General features: G+C 38.5%; 1 protein-coding gene across 1 annotated transcript in view; it reads right to left on the bottom strand.

Moving 5' to 3' along the window:
• GABBR2 (gamma-aminobutyric acid type B receptor subunit 2) overlaps positions 1-25645 on the bottom strand; it is a 473013-nt gene that overhangs the window by 11297 nt on the left and 436071 nt on the right. The window contains 4 exon segments of the mRNA XM_035550670.1: positions 4520-4649; positions 6221-6336; positions 6339-6402; positions 13274-13498. Of these exon segments, the coding sequence (XP_035406563.1) occupies positions 4520-4649; positions 6221-6336; positions 6339-6402; positions 13274-13498 (535 nt within the window).

The raw sequence follows: 25645 nt of genomic DNA, 5'->3' as shown, positions 1-25645 counted from the left end.
CATTAAAAAATATCAGATAGAAGTCAAATAGAATAAGACTGTAGGATTCTAAGCATAACAAAATTAGCCAATCCAAAAAAAACCCACAGTGTATTACTGATGCATTTTTCTTGCAGAACCAAGTTCAGTCCTGATATGCATGCTCTTTTCACTCACCTATAGCTGTCAGAGAACAGAATTTGTCCCTTGAAGAACAGAAAGGGAGAAGAGTTCAGGAACTGATGAAAAGCAGTAGTAAAAGCTAAAAAGAAACCTTTTTATAGCAGTTTCTTCCATTAGTTTATTGACAATGCCTGCTATAAATGTTGTGGAAAAGTTAATCTTAAAACTGCATGGTGGAGCCTTCTGTTATTGCATGCATGGGCTCCTCTGGAATTATGGTGGTAGCTGATAGATACCCTGTGCTGCAGCTCCTGCAGGGACAAAACCAGGTGACGCAGCCCAGGTTGTGCTGCCTCTGAAGTGGCTCCAGGTATAAATCCAAATAACACCAAGAGTGTTCTAGTTTATGGCAGCTTCTAGGGATGTGTGGTAAAAGCCTCAGTAACTTTTATCTTTGCAGTCACTTGCATGGTAGAAATAAATTCTGCCTTCACAAGGTCTTCCCTTCTTCTAATGCACTGGTGGCAGGGGTGCAGGGAGCCCTTTTGGGAAGCTCTGGTTGGTGTCCATGCTGGGGTATTTCTTCCCTAGAATTGTGCAGCACAACCTCACTCTTAACATAGCACCACAGCTATAAGCAGGTGTCCTCCTTTTTCCAAACATCAGCCTGGAAAACTCATCCACATCTCCAAGCCTCAACCTTGGCTCTTCGCTGAGTGTCACCACCAGTTACAAGAAGTGCCCGAGCCAAAAACTGTACTCACCTACAGCCATGTCCCTGTCTTACACCCAGGCTGTGATGCAGCTCTGCTGCTCAGGCAAGGTGACCAGATCCAGCAAAGAGCAAGCTGGGAGAGAAGCTCATGTTGTGCTGTGCACAGAGATGAGGTAGCTAGCAGACACCGTGATTCAAAATGATCTGAGGAAGGTATCAAGTGAAGTTAAGGGGATGTCCTGTATGTATATTTTATATCCAACTGGGGAAGCCATCTGAGGTCCCAGAGCCACAGTCCGTGGAGCACATGGAGAACTGCCTGATCAGACAAAGCTAGCTAGCAGTGCAGAAAAAAAACTGTTTTTTTAAAATATATATATATATATTTATGTATATATAGATATATATAAACTAAACCATAAACTACAAACCACATTTTCCTTATTGCTTTTCTTACATGGCCAATTGCTGTAGATGTCTCAGGGATGATATGGGTTTCTGAACAAAAGATGAGCATCTTGGATAATATCTCTCCTTAAATGAGACCTACTAAATTAAAATGTGCCATAAAGAAGGAGTCGCCATGCCAGCAAAGAGTGGGCTATGCTAGGAGCTGTTCCTGTTAATAACTAACCATGAACTCCCAAAGCTATGAGGCTTTGCCCAAGATCAGGCAGTTATAAGAGTGCTCAGCTGTGTCTGTCTTTTCTGTCTAAATAGGCTTTAGACACCTAAATTTAATTTTTGGCTCCTAAATTCATGCTTGAGGTAAATGGCAGGGGTGGAGAGGGATGGGAAAAATCAGATAACATCTTTTGACACTCAGCTATAGGCTGGGAGTTTTGACTCTGAACAATTTTTACAGATCATAAATCTACTGAAGAGTGCTATGACATTAAAGTTTCATTAGGCCTTGTTTGAGATGCATTGCATAAATCCCATGTTATTATCTGTCCTCTGAAGCTCTGGAGTTGTGCAAGCAATAGCAACAGGGACACAGTACATCACGTGCACTACATCATCTATATGAACTCTTGCAGAACAGCATGATGTTTTGCAAAGAATATTGACACAGGATTCAGCCATGTCCACAAGAGCGGTGGCAAATGATCAGCTATGATTTTTAGCTCCAAGTCAGCTGTTTCTTTCAGCATTTCTCTTCACTGTATTAGTCCCTCTCTCTCAGCTCAGACTTTTTACAAGGTCCAAGCTAGGCAAAAGCCTTGTCGTTAACTGAAATGCAACATTGGACTGGCTTTCCCAGTTGCGGGGTGGAGATGATACACATGGCCACTTCTAGGTCATGCTAATAAAATATTTACATCTTCTAAAGCTTGGCTGAAGTACCATCAGAGATGCATAATTTCAAGGTTCTGTACTTTAATTTACAGAAAACAATATGAAATACATATCTACAGAAAGCATAGTTATGTCAGTAGCTGTAAGGGCCAGAATTTTTTTAAGTACCATTTAAGTGATGTTTGTTTGTATCTGCACAGAAGCAGCAGTGACTCAGCAGCACGAATTCTCCAAAGCCGCATTATTTTTATTGGAATGGCAAATTTAAATTAAGCACATAGGTTGACTGTTGGGATATGATGCAGTGACAGAAATACAGATGAGATTCAGACATCAAGCTAAGGGGAGGGAAACAGGGAAAGAGAGAAAACAAGGAGCAGAAGACAGAAATGGAGGGACAAAAAAAGGCTGTCGAGGGTTGTTTAACATGGTGTCTCAAAGCCTGGAGGTATGAATAACTGATGTAACTTGAGACGGGATCAGGATACTCTGTCATATTCATATTTGGGGCCTTCATCTTCAAGTGTGTGACCAAGCTTTGAACACCTGATGGAAATTGAGACCCAGGTCCTCCTCACTCCCAGGTCAATGCTCTAACCTATTTAATATAAACAAGGCCAGGAAAAAAAACATCCTTCCTTCTCTTCTCTTCCTTGAACTATAGATGGTTGGTCTATTCAGAAAACTGGGTCCAGAAACTGCAGTATGCAGAAGAATATTTATCCTGTATGTTTAAATAGTACATAATTCAAAGCTTCTCAGTACATTAAGGCTCAGTGCATAAAGATGGTTTTAAATATGTACCCAGCAGCAGCAATGTAGAAGTTAAGGTACCATACTGGGCTAAACTTGGGAATGCAGAGAATCTTGGATGCTGGTGTTTAAAACAGCAGTAAAGCATCGATGTCTTCTGTAGATATAGCCACAAGTAAGTGAAGAAAGGTTGTATTTTCTCCTTGATTTCTTTGCCAGCATCCTACTGCTAATGGAGTGCAACCCGCTGTGGGAAGCATCCAGTCCTAAATTTATACCCAACGTATCTCTTGAGAATCATTTTTGTTTCTCATACCCAAACTCAGATGGCCATTTGGCACAATGTAATGTATCTTTTTCTGCTTGAAATATTATTCATGATTTATCATTTTTCCTGGAGCATCTGACATGAGTGGAACATTCTATGTGTTCCTTTCAAACACTTGGTAAAACTGCTTCATCCCACTCACTGATGTTAGTTCTTGTTGCTGATCTCAGCCCAATAATCACACGCCTCCAGCAGCTATTTACGTTTTCCTTTTCCTCCTTTCCCCCCTTCTGTTTTTTAATTTTAAAAAGGACACTGGGAATGCTATGGAGCTCTTCCTTTTTTTTTTTTTTCTTTTTGGCCAAAAGTTACACAACCAAGTGTTTACCCAGGCTAAAACAAAGAACCCCATGAGAAAGTAGCCTTATCCAACCAAGATTACAATAATTACAATATGCTTCAAAAGCATATATGAACAATTGCTATTATTTTAAAATAATTCTTCAACAATTACATTTTTTACCCTGCCACACACAGCAATAGGAAACCTGAGCCTAGCATTGCAACAAACATGCAACTCAACAACTTCCCAATACATGGCAATTAGTTTTTTTTTAGTTTTTACTTAAGGTAATAATGTTCAGCTGTATGAAGTCACTGGCCAAAATTCACAAAGTAGATCTGTTCTAGAGTCAGAAATGTAAGCTGGGTGTCCTGGCTTCCACTTTATTGCACTATGCAATATTGCTTCCCAAAAGTGAAATTCTTTTGCATATATTTCTTTGGAGAGCTGTGCAAGAAACATTGTAGGAACAACTTAGGAATATTACAGTAGTCATGAAATCCCTTTTTATCCGTTCCTAGGGAAGAATTTTCATATATAAGTGCCTTCAATTCTACATTTAGAGTCCAAATCAGCACTGAAATATTTACATGTTTCTCTTCTATGTGCTTGATAGCAGTGTCCAAAAGCAGGATTTAAGTATCCTATTCAGAAGAGCACATATTAAACTGGGCTTCCTACTGTTGAAGGCTGGCACAATTAACTCACAACTGAAGCATTCTATGACTTCTCTCCCTCCATACAGTACAGAAAACTTGGCTTCTGAACACAAATTTGTTTTTAAAAGTTTCCTACTTTATCATGTCTATTACACACGTAAGGCATACAGTAAAAGAAGAGATATACAAAGAAATAACTACTTAGTGGGTACTGTATAAGCTTATGATGCGACTTGACATGCTTTTCATAACGTAACCAAAACATGTAAAGCTCTATCTTACCAAGATCTGAGTGCTCTGGAACTAGACCAATAGGACTTGTATTCTGGTGTTCAAAACCTTGGTGGGTTACACTGCTTATAGATTTCACTAACTCTCACCTTTGCTGTCTGTGAAGTTCCGTATACTGAGAATGTCATTAAGATCCTGATAGTGGTTCTGCTTAATGTATGTTGTTTTCTCAGGAGTGTCCTGAAGCTGCATTGTGACCTCTTCTAGGTCTTTGTCCAGCTGCAAAACAGAAAGGGCATGAATTGCTAAAAGTTCAAGGATCATTGCTTCAGGTATCTGCAGTAACTGCATAGCTATCTATAATGAGACCAGGAGGCAGGTGGTCATGCAATGGCCACACAGCACCAAATACAGTGTTCTTATGGCACTACTACAATGACACTAAAAATCATGCTACGGGTAGCAAATCGCATTCAACTGTGATATAGCATATAGAAGAATAAGCTTCAGTATTTAAGGGTTTAAGTAATTCCAGATGCACTGCCGAATAAGAAAGAAATGGGCATAAGAATGCCCGGCCTGAAAACCTTTCAACTAATTATTATTTATGCAGACCAATATGCTCCAAGTGTCCATGACGCTGAAACTACTTTTTTGAACCCACAGGGTCTGGGTATTTAATTTAATTTGTTGAAGTAAAATCTAAAAAGCATATCAGGGCCCTGTGTGCACTAACACAGCACAACTGCCCTGACCAGCCTTACCTGTGTCATTGTCATGAGCCTTGCAAGGCACAGACTGAGATCTTGTGAGTTAGGAGGCTTCATAGGAAATATATATCAGGATATAGAAATGAAAATAGTGAGTAGCCAGCAGAGCCTTTATCAAAAATTGCAAGGCTGTCACACGAAAGGCACCTGGCCAAGCTGAAGAACAACATTTCTTTAAAAAGGCAGGGATAACTTTTGCTTTTGAAGTCATTGGTTGTCTGAGTAAACACCTTTCTGTTGCCTAGGCAATTGTCATTACTTAAGACCTAGACAAAGAAGTAATGGTTTAAATAAAATACCCTTTCTTCAAGGTATAAGAATAGTTCACAATATAGGCAAGAAAATAATAATTTTTATAAGATTATGGATATTTTGTCTCACAAAATGGGCAGTCTTCAGAGTTGATTGGCCATTGTTTGAAGTCTCCTGAGCAAGGATGGACATAATGGAAAATACCCATGTTATAGCTCGGATAGGATTCATGTGCTTAGTCCTCCTCAGTACAGACTGAAAAAAACTTCATGGCCTTTGTTCTGTAAAAGGTCAGCTTACACAATCATAAAGGTCCTTTCTACTTTACGAAATTTGTAATACTGTTTCATAGGCAGATGGAAGACCTGTCTAGCAAATTTTTGAGTGAATTCTCAGAGAGGTCAAGAAATAACAGCAACAACAGTCTCTGAACTCAACCACAAACAGAAACAAAGACAGCTCTTAACTGCCCTTGGGGTTGAAGGTCTCTGTTACACTTGCATGGAAAAGTTGCCCTTCTACAGCTATTGCTGTATGGTGCTCAGCATGGCTATGTGAAGGAGCAGGGTGATTTGCCTGATACAAAGGAATAGAGGAAGTTTCACTTTAATTTGCTAAGGCACAGTCTAAATTCATCACATCTGCTAAGTATTCACTGTATTAATTAGCTATTCATATAAATCATCTGTTTCCTATTATTTCAATATTTTGCTAAGGGCCAACACCAATTTTTTCCTCTAAAAAGTAGTCAACATTTAAGCAGACTTCAGAATTGCATACACAATTGAAAATAAATTGCTTAGGCAGTATGGATAAAATAAACAATACCTCTGTAATTTTCATTCTCAAGCGGTGGTTCTCTGACTGCAATCCTTCTAGCCGAGATGTGCTGGCCTGATTGACGCTGGTGACTGATGTTGATGTTTTTGAGTCTTCTTTCTTTGATTTTGAGTGAACTGAAATCTTCTGTTCTGTGTGGCTGCATCTGGATTTGTTCTCAGTGTGATGAGCTGTAAGGTTTAAAAGCCTTAAGAAATCCTGTAGATGGTTTTATTTCTGCAGTTCTTCCTTTTGTATCCCCAAATATTCAAAGGTAAACCAACAGTTCCTTTCTGACTTTCAAGTACAAAATTCTGGAAAGTGAGCTTTGCTTGCCATATGTATTACTTAAGGCAATTTCTGAATAACTTTACAGAATAGTTTGGATCAAAATGTTTTTGCAAAAGGAACTGTTCCAAAAATTAGGAAAAACCCATTTAAAATATATTAAACTGGATTTTAATTACATTAAAGATATATTTTAATATTTCATCAAACATCTATTTCTCTTTCATCGACATCTTTATACTTTCAAAGGATATATTCTCTCTTCAAGGGAAAAAAAAACAATGCAACCCACCAAGCCCTTCACTCCCCAAACACAATGTCACATGAAATTTCTTCTTTCCTACTGTTCCAAGTAACACTCAAGCAGAGAAAGGCATGAAGTAGGAGTATTAACAGAAAGAACCCTTGGGAGGTTGCACTCTGGAGATAACAGAAACTTAATTAGGTTTTAGGGACCCAAAATAAAACAAATCTGTTCAAATATATTAAATAAGCCACTTAAAAAAAAAAAAGGTTAAACTTTCTTATATTTGTTTAAATTAAATATGTTTAAGATTTAACACTCAGTGACAATGTGAAAATATTGCCTTGACATGAGGAGAAAAAGCTACTAGCTGTTTGGCAAGGGGGAGAGAGATTCTTGGAGTACTCTGGAGAGCACAGAATTTGCGATTACTTGTCAAGCGTCATACATATATATTTGTATACTGACGCAGCTGAAGGAGCTTCCTGTCCTGAGAACATAGTTATGGTATCATAAATCCGAAGCTGTTGAGTTGTTTGAAAAGACAGAAGGGGGGAGTTATTTTGTAAGCACAGTGCCGTCAGACTTTGCGGTATAGCTGTATTTTGTAATTGGTTCACCTTGACCTTCTCTAAGCGTGGCTGTTCTGCAGCTGTGGTGGCACAAGGTAAAGACCTAGCTTCTGATAGAGAGAGACATGACATTTTGGGCCCCTCGCTACAAGAAGGACATCGAGGTGCTCGAGCGAGTCTAGAGAAGGGCAACCAAGCTGGTGAGGGGTCTGGAGAATAAGTCTTACAAGGAGTGGCTGAGGGAGCTGGGATTGTTCAGTCTGGAAAAGAGGAGACTCAGGGGTGACCTTATCGCGCTCTACGGGTACCTTAAAGGAGGCTGTAGCGAGGTGGGGGTTGGTCTATTCTCCCACGTGCCTGGTGACAGGACGAGGTGGAATGGGCTAAAGTTGCGCCGGGGAGGTTTAGGTTGGATATTAGGAAAAACTTCTTTACTGAAAGGGTTGTTAGGCATTGGAATGGGCTGCCCAGGGAAGTGGTTCAGTCACCATCCCTGGAGGTCTTTAAAAGACATTTAGATGTAGAGCTTAGTGATATGGTTTAGTGGAGGACTTGTTAGTGTTAGGTCAGAGGTTGGACTCGGTGATCTTGGAGGTCTCTTCCAACCTAGATGATTCTGTGATTCTATGACTGACCAGGCACCAAAGCACTTCTTCCCTGACATAGATTTACAGACAAACCTGCAGATTGGGATGGTGAACTATGTTTGAAGACAATAAATTGCATTTCTTTAGGTGATAAAGGGCATGGAGAAGGCTCAGGTACTCAGTACCTGCTTCACCTCAGCCTTTACTGATAATACTTGCTTTCAGGAATCCCAAACACCTGAGATCCCCCAGCTAACTGAACATAAATCCATGCAGCCTGACAAGGTGCATTCTCAAGGACTGACAGTGTTGATGTTGCCGTGAGGCCACTCTCAATTATCTTTGGAAGGTGATGCTGACCAGGAGAGGTTCCTGAGCACTGGGAGAAAGGAAATATACCACCTGTGTTCAAGAAAGATGAGAAGGAAGATTTGGGGAACTACTGGCCAGTCACCTTTACCTCAGTCTATGGAAGGTGGTGTAGCGCATCATCCTGGGATCCTTTTCCAAACATATTAAGAACAAAAATGTGATTGGAAGCAGTCATCTGATTTATGAAGGGGAAATCCTGCCTGATCAATCTGATAGCTTTCTTAAGTGAGATGACAGGGCTGGTAGATAAGGGGAGAGAGATATGTTTCTTAACGCATGCAAGGGTTTCCAAACCATCTCCCATAACATCCTCACAGACAAACTGTTAAAGTAGGGACTAGGTAAGTGGACTGTGAGGTGCACTGAAAATTTGTTAACCTTCCAGGCTCAAAGGATCGTGAAAGCCAGTCACTATTGCTGTACCCCAGGGTTCATACTAGGATGCCTACCACTTAACACATTATTAATGACCTAGATGATAGGACAGAGCACACCCTTGGCAAGTTTGCAGATGACCAGCAAAGGAATAGTTGATACCGCAGATGGTTACACTGTCATTCAGTGGTATGTCAAGAGGCTGGAGAACAGGGCTGACAGGGATCTCCTGAAACTGAGCACAGGGAAATGCTAAGTCCTACACCTGGAGAGGAAGAAACTCCGCTCCCACTCCCGAACCCTGGGGGCACACCAGCTGGAAAGCAGCTTTGCAAAAAAGGCTCTGAGGATTATGGTGGACACCAAGTGGAACATGAGCCACCAATGTGCTCTTGTGGCAAAGGTGGCCAGCAGTACCCTGGGACAATGGAGGTGATCCTTCCCCTGTACTCTGGTGAGAGCACACCTGCAGCACAGCGTCCAAATCTGGGCTCCCCAGTACAAGAGGGGTACAGGCATGGTGAATAAAGCCCAGTGAAGAGCCACAAAGATGCTGAAAGGATTGGAGTCTCTATGATACAAGCAGAGGGTTGTTTAGCCTTGAGATGGCAAGGCTCAAGGGAGATTTTATTAATGTGTGTAACACACAATAACAAAGAGTAAATGAAAGGACAGAAACCACTAACTGAAAAACAGGTTATTTCACAAACATCAGAAGAAACTTTACTGTGAGGGTGGTCAAACAATGGAATAGGTGCTCAGAGAGGTTGGGGAGTATCCATCTTTGGAGTTATTCAAGATCCAACTGGTCAAGGCCTTGAGCAACTTGCTCTGTCTGAATTTTCCTAGAGCTCCCAGTCTCTCCCTTCCCCCAGTTCTATGATTCTAATTAGGCTGGTTATAATGACTGGTGTATCTAACTCCCAGGCCAAAAACTCCATTAAATTGAAGTTAAAGGTGAAGAACAGTAATTACAAGGCTTCTTAAATTATTAGGCAAAAGACTGTTACAAGATAAAAGCTCTGCAATTTGATGTGGTCTAAGTTCAAACTGAATATAAGACAGAAGTATAACTTTCCATCAGTTGACTCAGCTTTATTTTGGAGTTTATAGCTAAAGAAGGGATATTTTTGCCACAAGGATGTATGCTGTAATGAATTCATTCACATAATGTAGATTTGATGGAGAAGTCCGTGGGTGATATTGTTTCGCAGTGTACAAGGGATGAAGTTAGATGAGCATTTGTTTTTTTCTGACCAGAAAATCAGTGGAACTTGTGGTTTTTTTTTTTTTTTTTGCCTTGCATCTGTGTGGTTCCAATTTCTACAAAGAGTCAAAGCTTGATATCTACAAAGAGTCAATACCAAATAGACAAAAAATGCTATCAATACACAAAAATAGTGTTTTAATCCTGATCCCTGGAACTGATTTTGCCTTGCTGCTCTACTGGAAACTGGATGTGAATTAACATGTTATGCCATTGCAGTGGAGGATGGTATGCACTCAGTGGATGACTACAAGTGAATGCAATGTTCTATTTCAAAAAGGATGGAGCAGAAAAAATATGAGTACGAGGAAATTTAATAGATATGGATAAACATGGGAAAATTGCTCCATGAAGAGAAAATACATTTTAGGATTGCTTCTCTTAAAGAAGCTTGTGGTTGTGTTGTTGTGTTGTGTTGTGTGGTTGTGTTGAAAAATATTACATCCCTATTCTCCACTAAAAAGATAATTAGGCATAATAGTTAATTTCCAGTAGGAAAAATATACATAATATTTGCTTGAATTTTACAGATTGTTTCTACAAGATATTCTTGTACCCAGAAATATAAAGTATTTTAAAAAATGATTGAATTATTATTATTATTATTATTATTATTTTGATTTGATAATGAGAACATCCATGGTTATTGTAAGTAGGGGCAGTACAAATGGATATCAACATTTGTATTTAAGGACACCTTTAAATGGAGAGAGGAATGAACAATTTTTCCCTGATCTAATTCTACTATGAGATTTTCCTCATGTTTTTCTTAGGTACCTGGTGCTTAACAAAATGGCAGAAGAAGAGGTGGGCCTTTAACTGGAGCAGTACTGTAATTGCCACAGTATACGTAAATAGGACTAATAGAACTGACAGGTAGTAATGGAAAAATGTCATGTTTCTTTCTCTAGTTTGCCTACATAATTGAATAGTTGCCTGTTCAGATCCATAAAGAGATTGTGGGGAAAAAAAAAATGAATTCTATCACTGTAGGACCTAGAGACAGCTGAAGGTTAGTTAAAAAGAATGTGTTTTACTTTGTATTGGAGAGAAACAGAAGTACTCGCGTGGCCCAAAAGCATAGTTTATTGTTTGCGTTTGTCTGACCATGGTTAAATAAATAAAAAATTGCAAGCTTCCAAGTCTTCAGTATCTTCTCCTGTTCTTGATGAGCCACAGTCTTTAGAATTTAATCAACAATCTTCCTATGTCACCAAAACTGTACTAACTGATTACAACTATTAATTATAATTACAATTGATTACAATTAGGGAAGAGATTTGGTGCCTGTCTCACACTGAAGTCTTACCTAGATGTACAACCTGGTTGTTCCTGGATCTAATATTCCGTGGGGTCCAGGCAGGCAATCATGAAATCTAAGCTGGAGAAGGTTGCAGGAGAGAGTGCTTGCCAGCTGTCCTGCTGCAACTGGGGCAAAGCACAGCAAGAAGAAATGTAGGGCAAAATATATACTTGTGAGAAGAAAAACTGCCCAGCTGTGGAAGTACTCATATGGACATGGGAGGTGCTGCATTCCAGCTCCTGCTTTGACCTTTTTTATATACCTTACCCAACGACCATTTATAATGCAAAATAGCTAAGCATTTGGAAACCTGAGAATACATGGAATGGGATAAAGTACTTTTTGCTAGGAGGCTAGGGTTCATGTTTGCATTTTGAGTACAGAGAACTGAGAGGAAAAATGAAGGCAGGGTAGTTGCGGGTTAAAAGAAGAGCAGATGAAGGGGTTAAAAGAGGAAACAGAAAAGTCATTTCAGAGCCTGCAGCAGCAGAATAGAAGGATGGGCAAAGGAGCATGAAAGCAAAGGGTCAGAAGAGCATGTCACAGCATTAATAATATTTTCTCTTTGAAGAGACTTCTGAAATTCTATGGAGGTATTTTTGGCAGCAGAGCTTTAATATGCATTTTCATACAGCTCACACATTTAAATCTTGCAGTATTTTGAAGTACTGTTCTTTGCTGTGTTTTGTGAATTTTCCTTAATTTAGAAAGAAGTTGTGATTTTTCCTTAGGATCCAGAATAAGAATATGACTATTTATGTCTGTGCAGCTTTTAATTTTTAAGAAGTGAATTGCAAAACTTATAAAAACATCCGGGTTGTAAAAACAGTCCTAGAGAATGAATTGCTCTGCTTTGTTGCATATCGGAAGTCAGCTTCTGTTGCTTGTCTGTGTCCCTTATTTCACTCAGAGGGAACACATTGAGATAAATTCTCCCTCCTAGAACCATCACTAGGGATGCCAGTTAACACCAATACATGCTCACTCTAATTTGCTCAATTCATTCACAAATATTTTATCACTACTCAACTGAAAAGCTTAAAAACTGAGATTCTAGAGGTAAATGGACCTGCATTGTGAATCTTGCCTTGCAAATGTTCCAGACGTCCAACTGCATATACATCTGATTTGGGGTGATATGCTAGGTTTATGCAAGTCATTTTAAATGACCACAATTATATATTTTTCCACAAAATATCACATGCATTCTCAAGAACTTTTGTTTTAGCTAAGGCAATCTTATGTAGAAATCAGCTTTCTCTTCATTCAAGGTCTGTTATACTCGTGTCTAAAGCTTAATTCTGAAGTAAAACGACCAAGTTCCAGCACTCTGTGGGTATCTTAGTTCTTCTAACAACATGTAATACACATATCCTCAGAGCCAAAAGGAGCAAAAAGAGATGAGAGTATATGCTTTACAGTCCATGCCTCACTTAGTCCTCTAAAATATTGGTTATTAAAAATATCTTTAGTGTTGGCATCTGCAATGTATGTACAGTTGTTTTTTTTTTTTTGTTTGTTTGTTTTTTCTGAAGTGCTGATAAATCATATTTTACTACCATACTTGTATACCCTTAGAGGTTTCAACATAGTTAACCTTACAACATGCCATTAACTCCAAAGGTCTTACTGTTTTGTAAGAATTGAAGAAAATGTCCAGATTAACTTGCTTAGGGCACATAAAAAACATGTGGCAGAATAGACAACTGGACCTGTCCCTCCTGAATCTCTACAAAGCAACCTCTCCAAAAAGTTTCTATTCCACTGAAATTACAGAAAGCAACCTTTGTTTTCCCAGTCACACATTCAGGAAAGGTGTAGCCATTTGAAACACGTCTTCATATTGCTGTAACTTTTTATTTTCCACTTTCTCTAAAATCTCACGAAGCTTTGTTCTTCATCTCAGAATACAGAGATAAGAGATTATAGACAGGCTTGGCTTAGAATTCACACATCCTGTGTGCTGGAAAAGGTAACGAACTTTTACATATTAAATCACAATTATAAAACAGAAGAAAAAAAAATCCAGACCCATGCTAAACAAATTCACCTACCTTAGGTACAAACACAAGGCAGAGAGTAATGGTGCTGCAGAATATTATGACTAAAGCAACGATACAGAACTGCACGTTGGGTTGGTCCCGAGTAAGGAATGAAACAGCAGCACCAATTATGCACATTATGCCCACATTGTATACACTCATTCCGATGTATTTGCTATCGTTCAAAGCAGGAATGCTGACATTTCGTGTCTCCCAGGCTAAGAAACAGCCGAATAACTGAAATGGTAGAGGAAAAAAAAAAAAAAAAAGATGACAATTATAAGAAGAATTGGTTAACATCCAGGAAAAAAAAATAATTTAACTGATATGTTTTCTAACTTGATAAATATAGGCAATATTACAGTACAGAGATATACACCTACCTTTTATATGATATCTAATTACCTTTTTGATTTCTTTTGCTCAGCAGGACAGATTCCTGCTTTCACAAGAAAAATGTGAAACTTGGAAGTAGTGGTAGTAGTAGTAGTGATGGGAACAAATTTCTCTAAATGTTATGGACATTTTCATTTTATACTTTTTGTTATTTTTGAAGATAGTTCTTCCTGTTTGTTTTCAAGGATTCCAGTAAAGATCTAAGACATGTTATTCTTTTAGCTATTGTTAGCAGCTGTTCTCAGTATACTCTTATCAATCCAGTTATTCATTGTATGATTATCACCTACATTAATAAGCAGCAGTGCCAAGATGTGTCCCACAACAGACGAATATCCAATATATAAAGTGTCACCGTAGTTGCTCAGACTGCAAATATAATGTCTTTTATTGTAGTGGGATTGGTAATGGCCTTTCAATTGAAGTTGTCTGAAGATTTCTGGCATAAAGCATTCTGGTGGCAATTTTTTATTTGCTTGTTTCTTTGACATATTTTAAAGTTCTAGCCCCATTTTTATTTGCAATATGCCTTTGAAAATCAGCAGGGTAAAGTCTTTAGTATAAGGAAATCTTCTTCATCCCTTGAAAGTTAATTGTATTTTTCTACAACATGAATGACTACAAATGATTATTTTCTTTCAGTTGTGTTTCTCAGGGAAATTCTGGCAACACAAGAAAGTCATAAATGAAGTCAAGACATTGTAAATAGGTAGCCCAGCCTACAGCCTGGGCAAAGCCCAGTAAATGTGTATGGTGCCCTGGGAAGAACAGTAAAGAGTAGATGGTGCCAGAAGGAAGGGAAGGACAGAGAGAGGAACCATCATCAAGACCCAAGACATGGTGCCTCTATTATTTAGCTTTTTCTGACCACAGTGCATAGACAAACAGGAAGGGAAAAGTAAAAAAGATGCACTCCCACTGATCTTGCTACACTTCCAGACCACCACATTTATCCATTGCTATTTCACAGGGATAATCTTTTATCTTAAACAACTGCAACCGATGTGGTAATCCAGAAAAGTAGAGGTCTGTGATGATGCCTCTTGGGGATTAATTACAGTTGCTTAGTAAAAACTTAACATCTGCTTTTTACCTGGGGCGGGGCGGGGGGGGGGGGGGGAAGACTTTTAAAATTTCAAAGGCAAATAACCTGGACTAGAAGAACATTGTCTGATTGCAAAGACAAGCACAGGAGAGTTAGGAATTGACAGATTTATGTTTGCTTTGCAAACTCAGTTTTGCCCTTACATGTTTCAACTCTGGTAATGACCAGACATTAATAATTGCACGTTTCCTTCATAATATGCTTTTTTTTTTTTTTTTTTTTTTTTAAACTCAGCTAACAACAGTAACAAACCCAACTGTTTGTGACTCATCTGCTTTGCACTCCCACAGAAGGTAGCAGGCTGCAGCCACCTACCTCCTTACCCAGACTCTTCAATCCTGGACTGACTGCTGAACTGCCACCCTTGTCCTCCCATCACTGAGGTTTACTGATAGTTTATTTAACTCTCTTGCCTACAGCACATGTTACCATGCCGCATATTCCTGAGAAGACCTGGCTGAAATGCTCTGGCAGGTTATGCATCTAGTCTCAGCATATGGAGTGTGGCAGGCTGGAAGTACTGCCTTTATAGGGCAGGCAAGCCTCTTGATCATCCACTTTCCACTGCTGCTGTCACTGCCACAACCTGAGTCAACACTTGTAGAAAGAGGTGGCCCTCCAGCAGCAACAGCAGCAGCAGTTGCCTTTGAAATCCTTACTGAAACCTTCTTTGGCACCATTCCCACCTTTCCCTCTCCTCATGCTCCTGCAGAACATGGTATTCTCCAAGTCCTTGGCTCCTTGCCATAGGACTACCTCTTTTGTTTTACCCATCTCCTCTTGTAGGACCAAAGTTCACACCTGCTCTTGAGGGGTCAAGATAAATATAGATGGCACCTGGAGGACAGAGGTGTCTCAGAGTCCTTTTGTTAGGACTTAGGTGGGGAAGCTGTGTATTGAACTGGGTAGCTTTGAGCAGCAGCTCATCCCCTAATGGTTTTTCTAGATCCCATCAGGTAACCAAAGTGAAGCTTCTAATAATGAAGGATGTAGGCACTATTTCTCCAAATTTCGAGTCTGGCACTGTGCACAAATGGAGCAGAAAACCTACAGACTTCTCTACAGGCTTTTGTTTTACAAAAGCAAATTGTCAACTGTATTGACCTGGTTGCACTGGGACCAACACTGGCAATGCCTTTTTCTCAGGCTACAAACGTATCCCTCCCAGAAACTCCACCAAATCAGCAGATGACTATTCTGCATTCCCTGCACTCTTGCTGCTGTGCAGCTCAGCTGTGTTGCAGATTTATGCTTCGTCAGTGCCTGAATTGACAAACAGGCTGGGCTGGGCTGAGCCTTTTGAGGGATAGGAAGGACATTGGTCTGTGTGTGTCTATAATATGTTTTAAAAGGGATGAAACCCTGAGTAACTATTTTAGTTCTAACCCAGACGCCTCTAACCATAGTGACCATGTTTAAGGGCCAGTGTGTACTTGGCAGAATTTCTGTTTTCTGCTACAATCATTAATGAGGTGTTTAGGGTTGTGGGTCATCCCTTGCTCTCCCCCCACTTCTTCCAGTATGAACAGACTCTTTTCCAAAGCATTATTCTGGGAACACAGCCAACATACTTAAATGAGGCCAGCACTTATTACAAATAATGGGCATGAATTTATAGCTAAGGCAGTTAGAAAGCTATCTAAAATATCAATTATAATGGAAAAAGATCATTTGAACACTGTTGTGGGTGTTAAGGTTTGACCCATTCTCATTTATAATGAAAAACAGCATGGAAAATGGTTAGGTATCTTCCAGCTGAAAGGAAGATATTTATTTACTTGATAACTAAAGCAAGAGAGAGGCTCTTGCAGCAAGTGGGTTTCCTCTGAATGATGCACTACAAATTTGAGAGCATTGTTTTTAATTTTTATTGGCATTTTGGGTAAAATATTTGCCTCAGGAACAGAACTGTGCTTTTCTAAAAGTCACAGCTCATCTTTGAGACTCAAACATGGATAAAAACGGAGATTTTTCCACAGCCTGCTGCCAGGACAGTGGTGATCACAAAGATGCTCCTTGTTTGCCTGTTAGGAGTTTGAAGGGCTCCACAGAGCTGATGAGATTCCTCCTCCGAGACAGAGCCTTCCAGAGAGAACATGACACTTCATTTTCCCTCCATTTGCCCTTCTCATGTTCTCCCTTCCTGAGGCTCAATCAATCTGCAGAAAAATTCACTTTTTTGACTTCAAAAAGCCTGAAACTCCCTAAAATGTCTTTGTTAAGGAATGGGATGCACATTGTCAGCAAAAGGTCCAGATTTCTACAGTTCTCCGATATAGTTTTGAATATGAAATGTATGAGCTCCGGTTAAAAACACAGCCTCTCAGCAGCCCAGTTCAGCTGCTCTCTGCTCCTGGTATCTAAACTTTAAACATTAATCTTCCCCAGCTATATAAATCAACCTCCTCATTATGCTTGGGGGCACCTAAGTCTTGAGATTGCTGAGGAATTTAAGGACTATTTGATATTTAAAGCCTGCTGGGATTAGCAAAGCAGCTGTTTCTTCTCCTATTGCTCCTGGAGGGCTCAAGCTGGTAAGGCTTCTCAGAGCACATCTGCCAGCTTGGCCTCCACACAAAACCCAGCATCAGCCATCTTCGCTCAAGACAATGATGCTGGTGATGATCAGTGCATTGCTTGGACACCACGGCACAGTTCTTAATTTTGGCTGAAATGTGCTCCCTAATCCCAGATTAGAGGTTGTTTTCAGAAGGAGCTCTCAAACTTTTTTTTTTTTCTTTTTCTTTTTTTTTTTTTCAGAGTTGTCAGATTTTATGTAATGAGAGACTGGCTGTCTTAATTACTTGGGCACTTGGGTGGGATGTTAGCTCTAATCTCTGCTGAGGATTTTGATTAAACAGTCTTTAGAGAAGGCGTGCATAAACACACCGGGATGAAGTGAGGCAGCTGTTAGTAGTGCTAATATGCAAGATTCACAGAGGGACAGGACACATCTGTCTCCACTGTTTTATACCAGCTAGCTTAGGCAGCTTCTGGCTGACAGTTAAAAATCCCTTCCTGAGGCTCCTGATGGATCCTGTGCATCACAGAAGGAGTTTGAACAACTCAGGGCAATGCATTCTCCTATAGAAAGCAGTTATCTAAAGGTTAAGCAGCACAATAGTCTACTATTGAGCCTAGTGGTCTAATTTAAGTCCCTTTGAGTATCTCAACCAAAGATAGGTTGAGAATGCAACTAGGAAGGCTTACTACATCCTTAGAGTCATTAACTTTTAAAAAATGCCTTTTCCCATTTTGGTCTACTAAATACACATCTCATTGATGTAGAAGGTGTCATAAAATGTTGTTCTGAGCTTTTTCTGAAGGTATGGGCTGTACAGGAAAGATTCGTTTGTTTGTGGGTACGCAGCTTCAATTTGGCACCACATTGATCGAGATCATTACCTTTGCAGCTGTCGACATGGTGGTTTTTAGGCTGTGTTGTCAGTGTACCTAAAAAGGCAGTGAGAGGACTATTGTATAAATTTGGGGAAAACAGTGTCTGAAGAAAATGGAATTATACCACCGTAAATAATGATGGAATTTCAGTCACTTCACATACTGAAGTCTTAGAGGAATAACAGGACTATGGAGAATATGCTAGTTGTGTTCATAGATTTTAACAGGCAAACTTTAATTTTTCATTATCTTTTACCAACTAAATAGTGATAGCAGGGAATAGAGCAAAAGTGTTTGTAGCTGAAGTATGGGAAAACATTTAGCACTGTTTTAAGAACCTGACTAGCTAGTTCATGTTAAATCTTGTTCAAGAGAATTACTGCTAAACACACTGATGATTGCTTACTGATCCACAGCATACATTAATGCAATCAAAATTCTAATTTGCTATTGGACTACATAGACTGGCAGATGACAGGCAGGAGATTACTTCTCTTCCTGTCTTCCTTCTTGCCCTGTGCTTACCATAAACCGGTTTGCCTATATGTTTCATTTCAAAGTCATGTTTGCTTATACTCTGAACAAGGGTAAAGATGAAGAAGGAAAATTATAGCAAGGATATCAGATAAAAGCAGAGAAATAACAGAGAAAATCAGAAAAAATCACAATCATGCTTGCCAATAACTAGAGGTTATGGTTTTGGAAAGATTATATATTGGATTAGTCTGCAGCTTTGCAGCTAATTACTGTATCGTAGTAGCACTTACTGAGCTCAGTTGCGGATCATAGCCCTGCTGTGCCACATAAAAGCAAGCTTTTACTTCAAAGATCTTACAGCTATTTTTATATCCAGCTAGGGTGCTGGGAGATTTCCCCTCCCGTTGCCCCTTGAAATAAAGGCAGTTCTGGACTCTGGCCTGCAAACATCTCTCAGTCTGAAGTAATCGTAAAGTTGGAGTTGTGGGTTTCCAGATTCATGTTCATTCATTAAATTTATATCATCACAGACATAAGCATTTCAGTGAAATGGCTGCACATTTTTCCAATGAGAATTTTCAAAACTGGAAAAAAAGCATTTTAATTTTTTACTGGAGAATCAAGCAATGAAGAATACAGAGCAGTTTTCAGGAAAATTTATAGAAGAGTGATCTATTTTTTTTTCCTATTTGCCAGCACACCAAGTCAAGTTGGCAAACTGAACAACAAACTACACCCTTACAGGTCTCCTACATACACAGCACAATCTGACTTTAAAACACCATTCACTCCCCTGATCAGGTAGGAGTCAGCATTTATTTATTTTTTTTTTTACAAACTCATTTTCACAGAGCTGCTTTAGATAGAAAGTACTAAAGGGAAGCTTAATATTTCTACTGAGCATTAAGACAACAGCTAAACATTTTTTGAATTGCAAGAGGAGATATTCAGCTATTCAGCTGAAGAGCTTTTTCCTTAAAGGTCACGGTAAAGTCCCTCAAGCTGCAGGTCACTTAGTAGGGTCCTGCACAGACCAAGGTGGAACAGCAGCTGCACAAAGCTGTGGACACTAACATGCATCCAGATAAAAATTTTCACTTTATGTTCCAACCTTTCAAATAAACAGGTTAATAACATCTTCTGCCTTCTTTCTGTTCTGGTGGTATTTGATTTTCCTCCATGTAAACTCTACTTAGTCATGAAACACATTATAGTAACAGTTATTAGCAAATATCCATTTGGAATAGCTTTATATGGTCTCTGGCAAAAGATCACCACAATCACACTTTAAAATGATCAAACATCTCTGATAAAAACAAGGGTGTGTTACAATTTAAATCTATTTCTGTTCTATGAAAGTGATGCAAAGAGACACATAAGGGAATATGCAATATCTGCAGTATTTCAAAAACAAATTTGAAATTTCCTTATGGTCACAGTAGGGAAAAATTATCCTATGAAACCATATGGTAACTTATGTTTAGGACACTAAAATACTGTCAATGTTTAATTAAAGATATATAAAAATCTCTGGTACCACTATAAACTACCTTCCTCCACCGTAAAACTTAACTACCTTCCTCTCTAATGCTTATAAGATGGGACAGATGGGTTGATGTTAAACGTGCCATAAATGAGTTGGAACCATGCAGTTTAACTGAGGAAGCAGTCCCTTCTCCCGAGTACTCTTTTTGATCATGAAGAGAATTAATAAAGAATGCAAGCAAATGCATTAAAAATTACAGATGTTTTGAGATATAATTAGGAATTTTCACAGAGTTTTGAGACTATTAATTTATATATTTTTTCTTCTACACAGAACATGTATTAATTTGATGAGGAGATTAATTAAGAATATACAAATTATTCATATAGAACCATAGGATTGGGAAGGACTTCAGGAAACAGAATCACAGAATCACAGAATGGTTTGGGTTGGAAGGGACCTTAAAGACCACCCAGTTCCAACCCCTGCCATGGGCAGGGACGTCACCCACCAGACAAGGTTGCCCAAAGCCCCATCCAACCTGGCTTTAGATCATCAAGTGCAACTTTCTGCTCAAAAGGCAGGCTCAGCTAGGAGACCAGACCAGGCTGACCATGACATTATCCAGTCTGGTGATGAAAATAGTAAAGGGTGGAGACTGATCAGCCTCTCTGTGTAACCTGCTCCACTGCTTGATTTTCCTCATAGAGAAAATAAATAAATAAATATATCTTTATATCCAATCTATATTGAGTGAATACAGAAAAAAAAAGATAGTAAAAACAGAAAAAATGAGCAGTGCAGGTTACAAATCACAGCTGCAGTGTTCATAGGCTAGATGTACAGTGAGGGTTTAAAGCACCTGATGCGACAGTGAGATGCTCCATCACCCCAATGCAGGAGCACGTGGCGCCGACTGTGCAACTGGACACTGCAGCCTAAACTCTAAAACATGATATTAATGACTTACTGCAAATCTACTCCCAAATGTGTGGAACCATTAGAAAAATAATATGAATAGATTGCTCTATTAACTATCAAAGTGAAGGAAGGGTAGCTGAGAAAGAGGGGGAACAGGGGAAGTGAGGGGAATGTTTACAAACAGTTACAGAAAGATGCTTGGGTATGTGCTGTAAACTGTCTGCCCTAAACTTCATAAATGTAAAAAAGCTTTCCTCAGCTTAAAAAATGTTTTGGTTGTTGTGGAATTTGGAACAAACAAGCAATAAAATTGGCAGAAGAATAGACATAATGTATCAAAACTTAAAAAGAGGAAATCCTAGCGATTATGAATTAAGGTTCTAAAATGGAAATAGTGTATTTTAATACACTACAAAAGTGTATACAAAGTTAAATTCATAAAGAAAATGAATGGCTAACAGCATTAAGAGTATTAATTAACATTTCTTTAACAAGTGTGAGAAAAAAAAGATTCCTGACTGATTCATTCCTTGGAAGTTGACAAATTCAATAGTAATGATGCATGATAAGATATTCTTAATTAATATTTTTGTCCTATATTTATAAAGAGATGGAACAATGCATCCATGTCTTGCCAAAACAGTGAAACCCAGTATATTGCAGCAGTTAGAGAGCTCTTGAACACACTGTCAAGACTAGCTGTTGTCATCAGAGATACCTGGTAGTTTGCACACAGTAGCTTTAGGAATTGATTTAGAAACTCTCTGGACTGCTGGACTTAATTGTTGATATTTATTGGAATTCTGGCAAAGCTCCACTTAAGATATAAAGGGGTTGTATGGGAAAAGAGAAAATGGAACAACTTCAGCAATTACAGAGCCATTGCTGTAATTTATATCTTAAACAAATTAATGAAATGTCTGATACCTGATCTCAGGCAATAAATTGAAAAAAGAAAAAAAAAAAAGCCATATAATTCAACATGCTATTAGTTTCCCAGTGAGATTGTAAGACTTAACAAAGATAGTCAGATTTATGCAGCTTGCTTGGATTTATCAGTAGTGTTTGTTTCAATATAGTATGGTGATTTTAAAATAATATGTAAAAAAATCCATATAACAAATTTAAACTGATTGAAATCTAAGTGATAGATCTAGACATGTATGAATGAGAAGGCAATGAAAATGGATAGGTTTACAAAAATTCCTAACCTAATGCTATCCCACATTTACTTCTGACTTGAAGTAGACTATAACAGAATTGCTAAGAATGATACAGAGGAAGCAATGGTGGAGAAGGGTAAACAATTAATAGATGTCATTTTCATAACACAGTAAGATTTTTAGAAAAGTCACAGAAATTTGGCCACACTCAGGGTAGTTTGTCTAGCAATAAACATATCAAGTTATTTTATAGAAAGAGGGATAATAGATAAGCAGGACCCACCAAGATTTGTTTAGCCAGAGCTAGACAAAATTCTGCCTATTGATTAGAGATCCTCAAGAAGTACAGGGATTCTTTCAAACTTGAAATTAAGATTGAACATTTATCACAAAGATATATTTTAGTTGAATTAATAGTAGTTTTAGCATCATAAATCAATTACAGAGTCATGTTGTGCAACGTGTCAACCATAGTGACCAAAACAGAACACTGGAATGTGAATCACGAGAAGGAATTTGACTTGTTCTTATCAGTCCTCTTAGTGACCTCTACCAAGTCCCATCATGTATATGCATCAGTTTTTCATTTCTCCACCATGATATTTTTGTCCTTAGCAAGGTAAACTAAGGACCATACATTAAAAACTGTGTATCAGAAGTGGTCAGTAATAATAGTTACAGCTCTAAAAAAATATGTTAATGTTTACATGGCAAAAGTAGGATTTGGTATGCACAGCAATGGCCAAGTTGAAAATATACCTTGACCTTGAGATTGTGTTTCTCAGTAATATGTGATATTACATCAGCAAAAAATTAAACTTCCAACATATGAACACCTTAAATCTAATGATAATTAAATGCATTAGCAGAAAGAGGGGAATCAAACTGTAGACAAATCCAGTGTGTATGATTAATATACAAAGTACGCTAGAGGAGTCCAATCCATCCTTAATCTGGTATTGTTCTTTCTGAGATTGGAAAATAAATTCATACTGCCCAGAAAGATACTAGTAATGCAGCACTGGCAAGATCGAGATGATGTGATTTCTATCATCCTTTGGAATATGCAAAATAAAGGTAGTTTTCAACTGTGTCTACACCATCAGAAATTAAAATTAGACATGCTGCAACTGATGGTCGCCATGTAATCACAGAGAGGCCTTGAGCCTGCACGTAGCCTTTTAGGAGCTGAACCTGAGATGTGAAAAAACTGCATCCAGTACAGGATGGGGGTTGGCCAAGGTCACTAAAAAGACTAATGCAATGACAAAGGCAAGATTCAGGGTTGTCATCTTTCTATTATCCTCTGGTCACCAGTCCTGAAGAATTTGAAGCCAACAACTGAGAGGCTTTCATGCAGTTAGTAAGCATGACTTTAAAGGAAATTGAAGAACTATGAATCTGATTTCTAATGTTTGCTTACTTTCATACAGAAGAAACTTGTTCCTCCTGGCAGCTAATGGCTTCCCTTGTCTTCCCTTGTCCTGCCTCCCCTGCCCTATCCTGCCCTTCTCTGCTCTGCCCTATCCTGAATGATTTATTTACTGTATTAGTGCATTTAGGTCACAAGCATGAACAGTGTTTGTCTATATGTTCAAAACATAGTGGAAAGTACTTTTCTAGGTTAACTTAATTTCTGTTTTCTCACTTTGAGACAACAAGAATTCACCATACATAATTTTGGCCCAAGGAAATCAATAAGTCATTTTACCTTAAATATTGCACTGTGCTGTAGTTGCCAATACTAGCTCTTAGTATAAAGTATGTGAAAAAATAAATAAATAACTAAATATCTTATTATTACAAACTGCTGAGATTCATATTAGATAAAGCATTATAAAATGGTACAGTAATGTGAGACGTTCTGTTGTTTGTTTTGGTTTTAATTTTGTTTTGTTTTGCTTTGCTTTGTTTTGTTTTATTATTCCAAAGGCAAGCTATATCTGGAGTAAAAAAGTCTGAAACATGTTTGGTGATGAGATTAAAAGCATCAATCCTGTTCTCCTGATATCACACAGTTGTATGCATTACAGAAGAGTGGGACACCATAGCAATTATTTGATCAATTCATTACAGTGCCTTTCTTTTTCATATATAGAGATTTATGTGATAAATGGCATTGGAGTAATAAAAGTATATATTTCACTGGTGGTTATGAAACACTGTGTGCCTGAAATAATTATAATGACTAATACCAAATGGCATTTGCAAACTTAAACAAACTGAGTCACATATCTTGTAGAATACAGTAAAATGACATGACAACAAACCAATCTAGGGCAATGATCCAGTGAGAACCAGTGCAATTTAACTACTGTCCAGAACAACCTGAACACAAATAAACATTTCAAAGAAAATTACCTGTTTTTATTTTTTTTAATATTTAACATTATTTTTCCTGTCTCTACTAAAAAATGGCACTTTTCATTGAAAATATTACTAAAGTTATTTTTACAAAAGAAAAAAAACTGCAGTGTTTTATTTAATGCATTTTAATTTCATTTGTTCATTTACACTGCCCTATACAAAACAAACTTATTTACATGTTGCTTTTTGAACAGAACAGCAGGGAAAAAATGTCTTTAGCCATTGTATAGGGAACACTGACAACTTCTACCTGGGAAAATGTGAAATGAACTGTTTGAAATTTCTGTACAAAGAGGTTGGAAAGCAATAAAAGTATGGAAAACCAGTTATTCCTTTTAACGTATTACCTAAAAAACTCTTGCAAAATTAAGTATTTAAAGGGAAAAATACTCGAAGTGAAGAGGAGAAATTTACTGACAAATACATCTGAATAGTAATCAAGGGATATGCTAGAAAAGAGACAATAAGGTTAAATACCTTGTCAGCAATTGGGTACTAAAGCTGACATCTTAGTTAGCTATCTTACTGTCAAACCGTGGCCTCAGTGCTGGTCAGTGTCACTGCTCCTAACTTCTTGCAGCCTTGCCCTCAAAACAAAAGTCTCTTGATGCCGTCCTGCATGCTGTGGTTGCCATGAATCCAGAGCTACATTCAGCTACCCAGTAAGAAACGCTGAGATGTGGAATCTCTCCTAAATCCTGACCCCTGTGGGGTGATCATGTATGTCCTATAACTCTTGGTTTCACAGCCTGCTTGGACACCCTCCTAAAAATAGGCATCTACAGCTAGTCATATTTTTGTATTTAATTTTTAAATGGGAAGGTAGGAAGGCTTTCTTCTGGTGAGTAGCTCCAGGATCAGAGCCCAGGAAGTGGAGGGGCTCAGTGCAACCCCCTTCTCTGCCCCCAGCAGACCAGCCTGACCACAAAGCAACTGAGTGTTTGGAATAAATAGAAAAAGCTCTTGTCCCTTCCTGTGAACTTTGTGTTGCGTATTTAAAGATCTTTCAGCCTGCAAAAAGCAGCATGAAAACAAGCAGGACTCTGCAGCCTGGTAGAGCAGCCGTTTGC

The sequence above is a fragment of the Cygnus atratus genome, chromosome 2 (assembly GCF_013377495.2).
Source record: "Cygnus atratus isolate AKBS03 ecotype Queensland, Australia chromosome 2, CAtr_DNAZoo_HiC_assembly, whole genome shotgun sequence".
Lineage (NCBI taxonomy): Eukaryota > Metazoa > Chordata > Aves > Anseriformes > Anatidae > Cygnus > Cygnus atratus.
The sequence above is the reverse complement of the archived record's forward strand: the minus strand, read 5'-3'. Positions and strand labels throughout refer to the sequence as shown.